This window comes from Micromonas sp., chloroplast (genome assembly GCF_000090985.2).
Source record: "Micromonas sp. RCC299 chloroplast, complete genome".
Lineage (NCBI taxonomy): Eukaryota > Viridiplantae > Chlorophyta > Mamiellophyceae > Mamiellales > Mamiellaceae > Micromonas > Micromonas commoda.
The window spans coordinates 56,448-72,585 of record NC_012575.1 but is presented as its reverse complement, the minus strand read 5'-3'; the positions used below and the strand labels follow the sequence as shown (position 1 = coordinate 72,585).

At 35.4% G+C, this 16,138-nt stretch overlaps 6 non-coding genes across 6 annotated transcripts, besides 13 other annotated features; 2 read left to right on the top strand and 4 right to left on the bottom strand.

Moving 5' to 3' along the window:
• Nucleotides 1-80: 80 nt before the first annotated feature.
• Nucleotides 81-152, bottom strand: trnG. The gene has a single exon. It is a non-coding gene; the product is annotated as a tRNA-Gly (tRNA).
• A 404-nt stretch (nt 153-556) lies between these two features.
• On the bottom strand, nt 557-630 carry trnM3. The gene has a single exon. It is a non-coding gene; the product is annotated as a tRNA-Met (tRNA).
• A 2,105-nt stretch (nt 631-2,735) lies between these two features.
• Nucleotides 2,736-2,954, bottom strand: an mRNA.
• A 152-nt stretch (nt 2,955-3,106) lies between these two features.
• Nucleotides 3,107-3,709, top strand: an mRNA.
• Nucleotides 3,710-3,830: 121 nt separating this feature from the next.
• Nucleotides 3,831-4,259, bottom strand: an mRNA.
• Nucleotides 4,260-6,030: 1,771 nt separating this feature from the next.
• Nucleotides 6,031-6,276, bottom strand: an mRNA.
• Nucleotides 6,277-6,401: 125 nt separating this feature from the next.
• trnK lies at nt 6,402-6,473 on the bottom strand. Its single transcript has one exon. It is a non-coding gene; the product is annotated as a tRNA-Lys (tRNA).
• Nucleotides 6,474-6,615: 142 nt separating this feature from the next.
• Nucleotides 6,616-7,263, bottom strand: an mRNA.
• Nucleotides 7,264-7,572: 309 nt separating this feature from the next.
• Nucleotides 7,573-7,698, bottom strand: an mRNA.
• A 23-nt stretch (nt 7,699-7,721) lies between these two features.
• Nucleotides 7,722-7,838, bottom strand: an mRNA.
• A 12-nt stretch (nt 7,839-7,850) lies between these two features.
• Nucleotides 7,851-8,018, bottom strand: an mRNA.
• Nucleotides 8,019-8,107: 89 nt separating this feature from the next.
• Nucleotides 8,108-8,371, bottom strand: an mRNA.
• Nucleotides 8,372-13,621: 5,250 nt separating this feature from the next.
• On the bottom strand, nt 13,622-13,693 carry trnN. The gene has a single exon. It is a non-coding gene; the product is annotated as a tRNA-Asn (tRNA).
• A 175-nt stretch (nt 13,694-13,868) lies between these two features.
• Nucleotides 13,869-13,941, top strand: trnT. The gene has a single exon. It is a non-coding gene; the product is annotated as a tRNA-Thr (tRNA).
• A 63-nt stretch (nt 13,942-14,004) lies between these two features.
• On the top strand, nt 14,005-14,076 carry trnR2. Its single transcript has one exon. It is a non-coding gene; the product is annotated as a tRNA-Arg (tRNA).
• Nucleotides 14,077-14,170: 94 nt separating this feature from the next.
• Nucleotides 14,171-14,404, bottom strand: an mRNA.
• Nucleotides 14,405-14,484: 80 nt separating this feature from the next.
• Nucleotides 14,485-14,619, top strand: an mRNA.
• Nucleotides 14,620-14,787: 168 nt separating this feature from the next.
• Nucleotides 14,788-15,384, bottom strand: an mRNA.
• A 245-nt stretch (nt 15,385-15,629) lies between these two features.
• Nucleotides 15,630-16,130, top strand: an mRNA.
• The last annotated feature ends 8 nt before the right edge of the window (nt 16,131-16,138 follow it).

Sequence of the window (16,138 nt, the reverse complement as noted above, 5' to 3'; positions counted from 1 at the left end):
GCCATACCTTATACAAGAGGATATCAAATCTCAGACCAACTGTCTATATACTTTTTAATATGTATAATATTAAACTTTTTAGCGGGTAACGTGATTCGAACACGCAACGTCCAACTTGGAAGGATGGCACTCTACCATTGAGTTATACCCGCTTATTTATATAATATCAAAAGATATCAATTTGTCTAGATCCTTTTATAATTTTTTTCATAAAAAGATCTAAAACGATATAAATAGATAAGCCGAATTCTGTTTTGTGGTTATTTATCTGGAAATTTCATTATTGAAATTTTCTAGCAAGATTTTAATCCCAAGAGATGTCATTGAGATTTATATTCTTTTGCTCTCCATAAGGGTCTACCAACAAACATTCTTACAAATGTTGAAATATTACACCTCCACTTTAAAAATATTAAAGCAAGTTTAATTTCTGTGGCACTTTCCTCCCAAATGAATGTATACGAAATTCTCGTATTATGGTACATCGTCGTGAGAGTTCGGACTTTCCTCAAGATCATCTGATCTTGCAACCACTCTACTTATATCTCGAAAAATTTGGCGGGAACAGGATTTGAACCTGTGACCTTAAGATTATGAGCCTTACAAGCTACCAGACTGCTCTATCCCGCTATATTCTTAGTATAGCGGAATAAATAAAGAATTTCACTAAAACTTTAATCTTAAATTGAATCAAAGATTACATTTAACGTTTTGAAGTACTTGAAGTTACATATCCCATAAGTGTGTCACGTGCTGAACGTGATTCTTGGGTATACTCAGTTCCGCTAGCACCTTCTCCCGGTGTTTCATTCATCCATAAACGGCGAGTTGTATTAAATGATTTCATCTTTAATAATTCGGATTCTTTCATAGTCCAACGTTCATTAGTTTCTGGTAATGGGTTATTTGCTAAGAAACGCATATTTAATGCTACAGGATCTAAAAACCAAATATTTTTATTTTGAATTTTATTCTTTGTTTCAAGATCATCAATTGGTGCTTGTTGTGGACTGAAACGAACTTCTGCATCTGAGAAATTTGGTGCTTGAACAAGTGGATAATCCCATGGTAACTGAACTTGTTTTGGTAAGTCTTGAAGACGCACTACAGAAAAATCTTCACCCGATGTACCACGACTATACGTGTCGAACTTTCTGTCGAAGAAGTCTGATGCTTGTGTATCTTTTTGATCTGTTCCATAACGTAACTCATTTAATGAGATAACATCATCTTCTGTTACTTGGACTTCCTTTGCAATTTCCACTGCATCATAATCATAGTCATGTTCAAAACCACTACTAAATGGTAAAAATGCCATTTCTAAAGGAGTTTTTGGGTATGTTCCATCACTAAGTGTATCCATTTCCCAACGCATCTTTCGAAGGTCTTGTACCCAATCAGTTTCGGTGATCTCCGTTGTTACATCCCAATCGGGTTTAAACATCATACGAAGTGGATGTACTGTTTTAATTAACCATTTAATATAATGGCGGTTTGGACCTCCTTTGTCATAGTACTCTAATTCTTCCATTTTTAATTTAGGTCCAAGTTCTTCACGTTCTAGTTTTTCGTTTAACGTATTATACTTATGGATTGTATGCCAAGGGCCTTCTTCATCTAAAGCTACTTCCTGATCACTATCAGTAATGCTATTTAAATCAAAAGGTGATTGTAGTTTCCAAACTTTTACAATTTCTGTTACTTCTGGAAGTTCTTCGTCGTCGGTAAGATCATCTCCATTTTGACGCTCTACTGGTGCAACTGGTTGTTCTTCATCTGATTCAATCCATTCCAGATCACGGCCGGGAAGAATTTTTTGTGCAGGTGTTCCACCAAATACAGTATCAAGGTAATACATTCCATATGATCCTGGAATCATATGCATGAATTGTACTGAAAGTACAAACATTGTACCAATTGCAATCTTTTGAAGATTACGTACACGGATTGAATATAAGTCTAAATTTGGTTCAATACCATTACGCATACGTTCAATCGACCACACTCCCCAAAAACGTTGTGCAATTGGAGAAAGACAAAGTACGTAAAGTACTCCAACTGCAAAAAGTGTATAAAAGAGAATAAAACCACCAAGATAACTTAGTGTATTTGTTGGTACAGTGTTTAAAAAATAGTTACCAAAATCTAATCCTCCTGGATTACATAAAGCAAATAATATTCCTGTTCCAAGGTATACTAACCCGTCTCGACGTGTTTTTAGTGGTGTTGGACGCTCAAATGGTTCCCAACATACTGCGAAAGCTCGTAGCATTGCTACAAGACCTACAATTACAAGTGCTGGTTCAACATAATACCAAATCCAAAGAAGTTCTGTTCCACCGAAAAGGGCTAAACTCAATAATAATAATTGGCCAAGAAAGATACCACCAAATGTAATGAGTCCTTTTGTTTGACCTTCCAAAACATATCTTTTTAATCCAATGAACCATGGAGTAATGGGTGTGATCCCGTAAAGTGCTCCATGAATTAAGCCTAAGCTGAAAGAATTTTCCATAATTTATTATTTTTCTTCCTCATGTTTCTATACGTCGATATTTCACTCACAGGCAAAGCATACCTAGCGATCACGATAGCAAAACGCTTACTTTTTGCTTTGCGTTTGATTTTATTATAGAGTAACATGTCTTATTTCGTCAGTCTATACCTTATCTTTATATTAAAAACCTTTTATTTAGGTTGATTGCTAGTTTGAATTGACTAGCAACCATGTTTTGTTACTCTTCTGTTTCTGTTGATTTTCCAAAACCTTGTACGTTCTCGTTTAGTACACCTGCTACTGGAGCTGGTGGGTAGAAAAATCCTTTTGCATTACGCGTTGTTAATGATTTTCCTAATGATAATGCATTACGTGCTGCTTCAAGCGCTTTACGTTGCCAATGCTGTTTACGCATTCCTGATTTGGCGCTTGACTGTCGTCTCTTTGGTACTGCCATATATTTGATTTGTGTAGATTGAAAACTATGATTCTATTATAGGTACCTTTTTATGCTTTGTCTATTACCTTTTCTTTGTTACTATCATTTATGAATTTTTATTATATTTATAAATTTAATTAAAGTATTTAGTAAAATTATTTATTTCTTTTATGCCAATTGGAGTACCTAAAGTTGCTTACCGTTTACCTGGTGAAGCTGTCCCACAGTGGGTTGATTTATATAATCGTTTATATCGTGAACGTGTATTATTCCTTGGTTCTGCACTTGATGATGAACTTGCAAACCAGCTTAATGGAATTATGCTTTATTTAAGTGCTGAAGATTCACAACGTCGCTTATTTTTATATATTAATTCGCCAGGAGGTTCTGTAACGGCTGGACTTTCTGTATTTGATATTATGAATTATGTTGACGCTGCAGTAACAACAATCGGTATTGGTTTTGCTGCTTCTATGGCTTCTTTTATTTTAGCTGGAGGTGAACGTGGAGCACGTTTAGCTTTACCTCATTGTCGTATTATGATTCACCAGCCTCAAGGTGGTATGGAAGGTCAAGCTTCCGAAATTGTTTTAGAGAAGGATGAAATTATTCGTTTACGTAAACTTATTGGACGTTTATATGTTGACTTAACTGGGCAATCTGCTGCAACTATTGCACGTGATCTTGACCGTGATAAATTTCTTTCTGCTCGTGACGCTCGTGAGTATGGGCTTGTAGATCTTGTAGCTTCAAATGATAGTAATAAGATGTAAAATCTCATGTATCTCGGTTATTTTTTAGCCGAGATATTAGTACATTTTATTAAAATAATATATCTTAGACTTATTTTATTAGAGTCCCAAGTTTTTGCTTGGGACTACAGGTTCGAGCTAATTACCCACCAAATGTAGGTGGTCCACCTGCTGAGTTTTTCCACATTGTGTGCGCTTCAATACGCGCCTGCTCACGATCAAACGTAAGTTGGTTTTCAATATAGATTTTACGTGATTCAGCTTTTTCCATACCTGTGCGAGCTTCTGCTACACGGCGTTCTGCTTCTTCAACGTTAATTTCAGCGGCATCTTCAACATCTCGACAAAGGATATTTACTCGGTCTTCTTTAATTACACCAAAACCACCAAGAAGTGCGAGAATTTTCCATGAAGTTCCTTGGCGAACTGCAAGTACTCCATTATCTAATCCTGTTACAAGTGGTGCGTGTTCTTTAAGAACTCCGATATATCCAGTACTTGTTGGAAGAAGTAATTCTTCAGCTTCTTCTTTAAAAAAAATTCGATCCGGTTTTACAATACAAACTTCCATGTTTTACCTCTGTTTTCATCAGCGCTTTTGAAACTTTCAAAAGTTTTAATTTCAGTAAGGTCAATGATCACTAAAAAGATGATTTATTGACCTTTTCTGATTTTTTTAATAAGAATTTTATTTCTTATTATAATTTAGCTGCTTTTTCTACAGCTTCATCAATGTTTCCAACGAGGTAGAATGACTGCTCAGGGAGGTCATCTAATTCACCACCAAGAATCATCTTGAATCCTTGAATTGATTCAGCAAGACTTACGTACTTACCAGGTGATCCTGTGAATACTTCTGCTACGAAGAATGGCTGTGAAAGGAAACGCTCTACTTTACGAGCACGTGCTACAGTTAAACGGTCTTCCTCTGAAAGTTCATCAAGTCCTAAAATAGCAATAATATCTTGAAGTTCTTTATAACGCTGTAAAGTGTTCTTAACACTTTGTGCAGTATCATAGTGTGCATCTCCAAGAATCCATGGCTGAAGCATTGTTGATGTAGAATCAAGAGGGTCTACTGCTGGGTAGATACCTTTAGCTGCTAAGTTACGTGAAAGTACAGTAGTTGCATCAAGGTGAGCAAATGTTGTAGCTGGTGCTGGGTCAGTAAGGTCATCAGCTGGTACGTATACTGCCTGAATCGATGTAATTGATCCAGTCTTAGTTGAAGTAATACGCTCCTGGAGTCCTCCCATCTCAGTACTAAGAGTTGGTTGGTATCCTACAGCTGAAGGCATACGTCCTAAAAGTGCAGATACTTCAGAACCTGCTTGTACAAAACGGAAAATGTTATCAACGAAAAGGAGTACGTCTTGGTTGTTTACATCACGGAAGTACTCAGCCATTGTAAGAGCTGTTAAACCAACACGCATACGCGCTCCTGGTGGTTCGTTCATTTGTCCATATACAAGTGCTACTTTAGAATCACTAAGGTTTGCTTGGTTAATTACCTTTGACTCACACATCTCTTGGTAGAGATCGTTTCCTTCACGTGTACGCTCACCTACACCTGCAAATACAGATACACCACCGTGTGCTTTTGCAATGTTGTTAATGAGTTCCATGATGAGTACAGTTTTACCTACTCCAGCTCCTCCGAAGAGACCAATTTTTCCTCCACGACGGTATGGTGCAAGAAGGTCTACTACTTTAATACCTGTTTCAAAAATTGAAAGCTCAGTATCAAGGTCTACGAAAGCTGGTGCTGAACGGTGAATTGGAAGTGTTGATTCTGCTCCACATGGCCCAAGCTCATCTACAGGCTCTCCAAGTACGTTGAAAATACGTCCAAGAGTTTTCTTTCCTACTGGTACTGAAAGTGCTGCACCTGTATCTACTACAGTCATTCCACGCATTAATCCATCTGTTGCACTCATTGATACTGCACGTACAAGGTTATCACCAAGAAGTTGCTGTACTTCTGCTACAATACGTAACGGCTCTCCAGATTCAGTTTTTCCTTCTACAGTAAGTGCGTTATAAATGTTAGGCATTTTTTCTGGTGCAAATGCTACATCAATTACTGGTCCAATAATTTGTGTAATACGACCAAGGTTTGTATCAGTCTTAGTTGATGGTGTCATAATGAAGAATAAATTCGATAAGATAAAATCTATGGTTTAACAACCATAGTATATAAAGTGAAATATACCGGTCCAATTTATAAATTGGGATAATTCGGGTATAGCAAAGAATGCATCAACTGGTGTATAGCAATGCTGTTTCTAACAGCATAACAATATGAAAAGTGTTTGTGGTTCAATTTTGAACCACAAATAAGATTAGTATGCGAGTCCCATACTACGTGTTGTTTCTGAACCAAGGTATACACGTACACTTAAGAAGTCAGTTGGACACGCTGCTTCGCAACGCTTGCATCCAACACAATCTTCGGTACGTGGTGCAGAAGCAATCTGACCTGCTTTACATCCATCCCAAGGTACCATTTCAAGTACATCAGTAGGACAAGCACGTACACATTGTGTACATCCGATACATGTATCGTAAATTTTTACTGCGTGTGACATAGCAAAAAGTAATAACAGGAAAAAACATTTAGGGATTAAACGACAAAATCAAGTATTATACTTGGTTATCGTATAGGCTAGTATATCATATTTGTGCCATTTTTGTTTAGATGCACTCGATATTTTGGGTCAGGTGGGATTCGAACCCACGGCTAATCGGTTAAAAGCCGAATACTCTACCACTGAGTTACTGACCCCCTGCTATAAAAGAATAGTACTGTGTTTATGGATAGAATACAAGTCTCTTTTATTGTTAGTATATATTTGCGTAGGAAAAACCCTACGCAAATATTTTTTCTATTGTATTTTATCTAAAATACAAATGAGATTTTTTGCTTATTAAAGAGGTCCAGAGATCCCTTGCTTACGAATCATAAGGAAGTGCATAAGCATAAATACTGCCGCAAGAAGTGGAAGTACAAATGTGTGTAAACTGTAGAAACGAGTAAGTGTTGGTTGTCCAACTCCTACACTTCCACGAAGAAGTTCTACAACAAATGAACCAATTACTGGGATTGCATCAGGTACACCTGTTACAATTTTAACAGCCCAGTATCCAACTTGGTCCCATGGAAGTGAGTATCCAGTTACTCCGAAAGATACAGTAATTACTGAAAGGATTACTCCAGTTACCCATGTAAGCTCACGTGGCTTTTTAAATCCACCTGTAAGGTATACACGGAATACGTGAAGAACCATCATTAATACCATCATACTTGCAGACCAACGGTGTACTGAACGAATAAGCCATCCGAAGTTTACATCAGTCATAATGTATTGTACTGATGCAAATGCCTCTGTTACTGTTGGACGGTAGTAGAATGTCATAGCGAATCCTGTTGCTACCTGTACAAGGAAACATGTAAGTGTAATTCCACCTAAACAGTAGAAAATGTTTACATGTGGTGGTACATACTTACTTGTTACATCGTCTGCAATCGCTTGAATTTCAAGACGCTCGTTAAACCAATTATAAACTTTACTCATAAAATTTGTTTTAATCTAATACCCAATTGGGTGAATATAAAATAGTGAAGATTAAATTCTCTCATCTATTTATTAGTTTTTGTCATTAGTTATTTATATATTTATATAAAGTCTTCTCTGACAAATTTCACAGTTAGCCATTTTTTTCATAACAAAATTTTAAAGAAGCACTCACGCCCGCATAAAAATAGCTGGGCAAAGGCTTTCATTGACTGAATCAATGAGAGATTCAAGCCAAAGGGCGAATTTAAACCTCGCCCTATAGTTTGAGCTGTTGCGTTTTAGTTTTGCAACATTGATGGGTTGGGATTAAAGTGATGATCCGAGCCCAGTATATGAACCATAAAATAAAATTGCTAAAAGACCAAGAGCTGCAAGTCCAGCTACTGTTCCTACGAACCATAATGGAATTCGTCCTGTTGTCGTGTTTGACATAGATCTTTCCCCTACAAATGTGTTTAGTTAAAAATATAGCTTGAAAAAAGAACCGCAAGCACAAAAATGAGAAGTAAACCCCAGTAAAGACTTGTACGGTTTAACTCAACAGTTTGCTTGTTTGGATTTGGATTTGTCATACAACTCTCCTCTTAACGTTGAATAAACTGCATTGCTGTAATAGAACCAAGGAAAAATACCACTGGAACAGCTAATGCATGCACTGCAAGCCAACGGAATGTAAAAATTGGATATGTTTTAATCGACATAATAAAAATATACCTGTGTAACAGGTCGAATAAATATACATACATGTACATAAGATATGCACATGTGTTCCTTAATGATCTCTCGGATACAGACTCGAGAGAAACATGAAGGCTCCTGTGTTTTCCTATCTAAGATTACTTTAAGGAACGAGTTCTTCCATTTGTGCAAGTGCGCCGTAGCGATCTGACACTAAAGGAAGCGTTTGACGTTCGTCTGTAAAGTATTCGTTTGGACGCGGTGTTCCAAACACGTCGTATGCTAATCCAGTACTTACAAAAAGCCATCCTGCAATAAATAAAGATGGAATTGTAACGCTGTGAATCACCCAGTAACGGATACTTGTAATGATGTCACCGAAAGGACGCTCTCCTGTAGAACCTGACATATGGTACTCCTTCAACATTTCTGTAAAAGCCCGTACATTAAGTTAAAATTTAACCTATCTGCACGAGACTCGTTTATATTATATCGTTGCACCTAATAAATGCAAAAAAATATGTCAAATATTAGAAAAAAAAGCTAAGCTCCTTTTTCCAAAAATAGTAGATATGAAGTTTTCATAAAAATTTTACATAGTTTTAATAGTTTATTATAAAACTTTTTGTAATTTCGTTTTATCTGAACGACGGTGTTTTTGGAATCGTCCAAGTAATTCAGATGAAAATTGGTCTACACGACGTGATGTTGTATCTTTACGGCATTTAAATGAAAGATCACTATTTGTTTCAAAAGTTCCAAAAACAGCTGAATCACGAGAATATGATTCAATACCTTTTGTTCCAATAAAACTCATACGATTTTTAATTTTATTTGCGATTGGGGAAACCCCAAAAAGGAATTCATGTTCTAATTCAGTGAGTCCTCCAATAATTGAATAAGACTCTTTAAATCGTGTACTACGCCACATTGCTGTTGTTTGACTACGTGTTGAAATTGATGTCTCGCTGAGACGACCTGTTGGTTTCCATTCTGTTGGATGTTTATGACGCCAAACATCAAATGCTGTAATAAATAATTGAGGTGTTAAGCAACGTTCCATTGCATATCGTGACATATGCGTCTTTACAAAAGCCTGTGTTTTTTCGAATACTGGTGAACAATATGTATTAAAAGTTACAACTGGATATGACCCAATTGCTTTTTGCGTGTTATAAAGGAAAAGGCCTTCACAAAGGAAACAAATAAGACCTTCTTCAATTCCAACTGGTGAGTTTGCTTTATAGTTTACAATTTTCTCTTGTTCAAGAATTGAATTGTTCCAACGTTTCTTTAATGTTTCTCCTTCCGTTTCAGCTAATAGACGGAATAAGTTTGTTAATTTTTTATACATTGGTACATGACCGGTTTTTGTAAAAAATGGTGCATATTGTGTTGCTTGGTCACGTCGTCGAGCAAAGTCTGATTGTTCAAAGAAGCCGAGTGTTACAGGTTCAATAAAAGTAGCCCCATTTAAATCATGCATATGATTTACACACCCTAATGCATAGGCAACAGTATCACTCGTATGCACAGTTGAATAAGTTTTTAAAGCATACATTGCTGATGTATTAATAAGAGAACGAATATCTAAACAACTAAATCCATATGTCATTTTTGCATAATATTCCCAATCTACACCTAATGTTGTATTTACAATAGAATTTTTGCTATGTACTTTTAACATTTGTTGACGTTCCTTTACTGGCGGGTAATAAAAACGTAATACCCATTCAAAACGTCCTGATCGGAGACATGCATCATCCATCATTGCTGTTGTTTCCATACTTCCCATTACAAAGATATTTCGTTCTGACATTGTATGTGTCTCTCCACTCGAAAACCCATCCATAGCCATCAGTAAGTGGGTAGTTGCTCGAACTGAACCAAAACTTGGGTAACGTTCACGGTGTCGAGTCATAAAGTCCAGATCACTAATGAAAAGGATACTTGGAGCTTTATCTCGTGCACGTCTAAAAAGAGTTTTTAATCGAACAAGCCCAAATTTAGGGTGAAGATATCTATTACTTTCTGTAATTAGTAAAGGAAGTCTAGCCTCCGTTGCAAGAGTACGAACAAAATAAGCACGTCCATTTCCAGAGTCGCCAAGGAGAATCATTCCTTTTGGTAAACGATTCATGCGGTAAGGTCCAGGTATGATTAATGGGAGTAATGGGAAATTATTAATTTCATCTTGTACTCGTAGCCCGAATTCAAGACCTTTCATAATCATCTTTTCACCACCTAAACGATTAACTGTTTTTTGACGTTTTGTTAAAAGAGCTGGTGTAATTGGTTTTCCATTACTGATTGTTGGACCAATATAATTTTCTAGTTTATTAGTCACCTTATCAAAGTGGAAATATCTTCCTTTAATCTCAGGTGTTAGTGAGTCAGGAAGTCCTAATTTGTGAGGTAAATTTTGTGGTCTATTTGCTCCTTTTTCTGGGAGTAATGATTCGCCAAGACGTAGACGTGAGTTTCGGGTTACAAACTTGTCATTAATCGGTGCTGTTAAGTTACGAAGTGAACGAATTGTTTCTGTTGATAGTAATGGTTGAATTCCTGTAATCCACAGCTGACCGAAGAATCCTTGTCCATATAATTGAACCCCACGTTTTGCTTGAAATGCTAATAAAAGTTTACGTACAGAAACTGTGCGAATTGTTTCGCCAACATATTGGCTCATAGGAACAGCTTCTGGCATTCGTGCGATGTGTTCAATTGTACGGTGTACAATCGGTGCGTGAACAAGTTGAATACGTACTCCCTCACTTTCTAATTTTAAGCATGTTTCAACTAAACCTGCAAAAATAATATGTGATGTAATGATATACCCCATTAATTGCCAAGGATTTAAATTCCACGGATTACTTTCATATTGATTAAGGAAAAGATTTCCTTCGCGAAACCATAATGGTTGGGTTTGGTGTGGATTTTCTTTTTCCGTTTTATCCTGGAAGTATTCAAATCCAGTGAAATCCTCAATATTATCATCATCGTCGAAAGTTTGATTATGACTAGTATTCAGGTCTTCAGTTTCTTCAATGAAACCATTTTCCTCTTCTTCAAATTGATTTTCGTCAAACTTACCTTCTTCGACTTCCACATCTTCATCAATAAGATCACTCTCATTACTTAGTTGATCAGGTTTAATTTTGTTAGAGGCTACTCTTTCAAGTTTATCCATTAAACTCTGTTCAATAAGCCCTTGTCCTTCAACGGCTACATCTGGAAGTTCATTGGATAGCTCCTCACTATCATCCTCTCTATTTTCATTTTCTTCTTCATTTGGTTGAAAAAGAAATGGATATTTGGCACTAATATCAGTTTCTGCTACTAAGAATTTTTGGTACCAAAATCGCATATCACTACCGGCGTTAAATGGACTAGCTTCAAAAGCTTCTGTAATATCGCTCATGTTTCCGAAGCAATAGTGAAAAAGAGTTGTTGTTTTTTTATCAATAGTAGGTTTTACATTTTCTGGCTGATTCACACTGATATCAAATGCAGAGCAAAAGCGTGATTCCATTCCAAATGGCGAAAATATTAAGCGTTGTGGTCGCTGTTCTGGTTTATATTGCAATGGATTAATTTCTGGATCCAACATAATTTGATCCATACCAATATTTCGATTATAGGATTCTGTATATTGTTGGTCCCAAGAAGAGTTATAGGTTGGAGAATCTAATAATACTAATTGATCCTTATTATATGTATTGATTGTTTGTGTTTTATTTTCACTTTTTTCTACTAAATCAGTAGGTCTATACATTTCATATAATTTTCGAACTTTTTTATCTAGTTTTTCATAAGATTTTTTAATAGTAGGACGTAAAATTTCCTTGCGTTTGTTTAGTAGAAAAAATGGTTTTTTATTTTCCTCTTTTTTAATTGCCTCACGATATTCTCGATTCGTACGGCGAGTTTGGTATCGTACGTAATTTTTTAGTATTTTATTATCATTTTTTTGTAACTTTTGATAGCCATGCATTGGTTGAGGACCAAATTCGAATTCAGAAGTAAGTTGACCTTCTTCATCTTGAATTAATTGAATGGCATCGGCTTCTTCTGGATCCCATTGATAAAGTCCAATTTTATGAGTGGGCGCATGGTTAATGTGAATATCCTCGTCACCAAAAAATTTCTCAGTGGCCTTATCGTCCCCACAAAAGCCAATATTATGTTTTGCAGTACTACTTGACTCTTCTTGACTAATACGGCTAAGTTCACGAGGGTGAATAATATTTTCTAATTGCGTTTTTGGGGCGTTTACATATTCTCCCCCACTAAATTCACGCATAGCATATTCAATTCGTCCAAATAAAAATCCATCTCCTGTACGGTAAAGTTCATTTTTTGGAAGCATTCCAAATTCATCGTCAAATTCGAGATGAGTACTAAGACGGGGTTGATCAAATTCATGGCTATTTAAGCTACTAGCAATTGTAGCTATAGCTTGGTTTGGTACTTTTTTTGGTGATTGAGTATTTTTATAAGCAATAAAACCTAAAATACTAATTGGAAGTCCTGATTGAATTGCACGTCGAATTGTAAAACTACTCTTAATAAATTGGTCAAAAAAATAGAATTGGTGAGCAATAAAGTATCCAAGAAAATATTGACAACGATTTATAAACGCTGAAATATAAGTATTCCCACGATAACGACCCAATAGGTTACGTTCCTTCTCTAACCATTGCTCTAATGCAGCCCGTCCTTGAGTCCATTCATCTCCAAATAATGGGAGTAAAATAGGTCCAAATAAAGGGTTAATAACTTGATATCGAATATATGCACAGATTCTAACTACGGTTGTAATTGTAGTTCCACAAAAGAGTACTACTGGTGCACCTATTCTCCATGTTATATAGCTTACTGGTTTTGCTAAAGTACGTCCGATGTATTGAGTTGCAATTACTCCCATTTCTGTCGTATAACCAATATTCAATAATGATAATTTAACTGATTGAGGAATCGGACTTTCCTCTGAATTAACAAATGTTGGATTTAATGAATCTAAATTTGTATATGTAACACGGAAGTCCTGCCAGATCTTTGGGTAGGTACTTTTAATAGTGTTACAATAGTTTCTATACTTAGAAGCTGATTTATAACGTTTGAACTTTTTTGGTGATGTGCGGAAATTTAATGCAAGTTTACTTGTCTCTTGTTCTTTACGAGGTACAAATGGAACTTCTAACGGAGCTAAGTCATCTTCCATGTATAAAAAAAACAGTTCAAGTGCTTCAGTATTTGGTTTGGGTGGATTATTTATATTTAACACTTCATTTAACGATTTTTCTTGTGAATTTGAATATTTATTATTAGTATTTTGTAGCGTCATAAGACAAATTATCTATTTAAGTAAAATTTAATTAATTGGAGTTAAATTGAAAAAATTAGAATATCTAGTCGCGTTATTTTAAAAAACTTGGTTGTATAAAATATTTGTATTCTTTGTTTCAAATATAAGGTTTGTTTGTTATTCATTTGTTTATCTTTTGTATTACTTATTTTATTTGGTATTTTTGAGACAAATTTTTGTTCCCTTACCAGTCTTATTGATGAATTATCGTATTATTAAATATATACTATATGTATATTTATTTAAATACTAAATCAAAATATAATTACATGCAAATATTTATTTAATTGAGTTAACCTTAAGTTTGTTCTCCCCAGACAGGATTTGAACCTGTGACCAATCGGTTAACAGCCGATCGCTCTACCACTGAGCTACTGAGGAATAGAATGTTTAGTAAAACAACTAAGGTTATATCAAATAATTAGTATTGGATTTACCCTCATTATTATTCAGAATATAACATATGTATCTGAGTTTGTCTAATGATTCTTTTGCATGGTATTTAAATAATGCTACTTGCATCTCTGAGGTAAATCTTTTATACTCTTACAAAAATGCCTCCTTAGCTCAGCGGCTAGAGCATCGTATTTGTAATGCGAGGGTCGTCGGTTCAATTCCGACAGGGGGCTTGTATTTTAATATTCAATATTTTAAACTCGTGAACTATGAGTACTCATTTTTCTTTATATTATGTTTCGGTCGCCTAAGGGATGGGCAACAACCTTCTAAGTTGTTCTGTGTAGGTTCGAATCCTATCCGAAATGGATATGTATTATTTTGGTGTCACAATATTGTGACACCGTGATATGTGACCAATTACTTAAAGTAAGATTGTGTCAGTTCAGGTAAAGTTTGTGTTTAGTATCCAGTACTTGAAAGCCAGCTCATTTCAACTTCATCAAGAAGTAATGAACGGTTGTAAATTTCAAGGAGAATTACGAGGAAAACAGCAAATAATCCAATGAATACTGCCATTACTACTGTTGTTCCCCATCCTGGTGCTACTTTCCCGTACTCAGAGTTAAGTGGGCGTAATGCTGTTCCTAAAGCTGTTACTTTTCCTGTTCCAGCAAGTTTAGTTTCGTTGCTCATATTAATAAATTTCTTACATTCATTTGTGTTTTTTTACTTTCTACTTTAAACTATATCAAAATTTAACGTTCAACCTAATTATGGAAACTCCAGCATTTTTTTACGCCGTTTTTCTTTGGTGTTTATTGATTAGTGTGACAGGCTACTCAATCTACATTGGTTTTGGTCCACCATCAAAAGATCTTCGTGACCCATTTGAGGAGCATGAGGATTAAATAAACTTAACTATATGGAAGCAAAATTAAAGACTAGCTTCCATATAGTTTTCTTACATAAAAAGAAGATTTATTCTATTTGTATTATACCATGAAAAATATAGCATCTCCAACCTATAGTTCATAAATTGAAGAAACAATCTTTTGTTGAAATAAAGAAAATAAAATTTATCCTTTACGTGAATAGAACTCAATAATAAGGAGTTCATTTACTGTTAATGCAATTTGCGAACGTGTAATTACACGTTGGATTTTTCCTGTTGTTTTTGCTGTATCCACTGTTAAATGTGATGGAACTGCTCCACCGAATGTTTTACAGTTTTCAACTACTGGGTTAGATGTACTTGCAATTGTCTCACCTGGTAAACAGTTATAACTTGGGATATTTACTGTTTGTCCATTTACAGTGATTAAACCATGTGAAACATATTGACGTGCTGCACGAATTGTTGGAGCAAATCCAAGGCGGTAGACAATACTATCTAAACGCATTTCTAACATTTGAAGTAATACTTCTCCTGTTGGTCCTTTTGCACGACGTGCACGACGCACATATGTTAAGAGTTGTTTTTCAGAAATTCCGTAATTATAACGTAATTTTTGTTTTTCTTGTAAACGTACACGGAATTGTGTGAGTTTTCCTGTTGAAGTAGCTTGACCATGTTGTCCTGGTCCATATGTACGGTTTGGTACTTTTGTTGTTAATCCCGGAAGTTCTCCAAGTCGTCGTACAATTTTTACGCGTGGTCCACGGTATCGAGCCATTATACTCTCTCCTAAATTTTACTAATGATTTTTTTATTCTTGTAGTAATATATTACTATATTATAGTAGTATTTTAATAGTATCTTTCTATTCCTTAAAATCTCAAAATTCTAAGAGAATATTTTATATAGTTTTATTAGCAGATTACATTTTGTATTTCTTTCTTCTAGAGCTATACTATTAATATACAATAATAGTATTACTGCTGAATTTTATTCAGTTTAATATATAGATTTTTACGATTTATGCCACGTTCTCAACGAAACGATAACTTTATTGATAAGACCTTTACTGTTGTCGCTGATATTTTATTAAAGGTGTTGCCTACAACTCGTAATGAAAAAGAAGCTTTTGTTTATTACCGTGATGGCATGTCTGCACAAGCCGAAGGGGAGTATGCGGAAGCATTACAAAATTACTATCAGGCTATGCGTTTAGAAGTTGATCCGTATGACCGTAGCTATATTTTTTATAATATTGGTTTAATTCATACAAGTAATGGAGAGCATACAAAAGCACTTGAGTATTATTATCAAGCTCTTGATCGAAATCCAGCACTTCCACAAGCTTTAAACAATATTGCTGTAATTTATCATTATCGAGGTGAGCAAGCCCTTGAAGCAGGAAATATTCCTGATTCAGAAACATTATTTGGAAAAGCTGCTGAATATTGGAAAGAAGCAATTCGCTTAGCTCCATTAAATTATAGTGAAGCCCAAAACTGGTTACAAACAACAGGTCGTTAAGGTATACT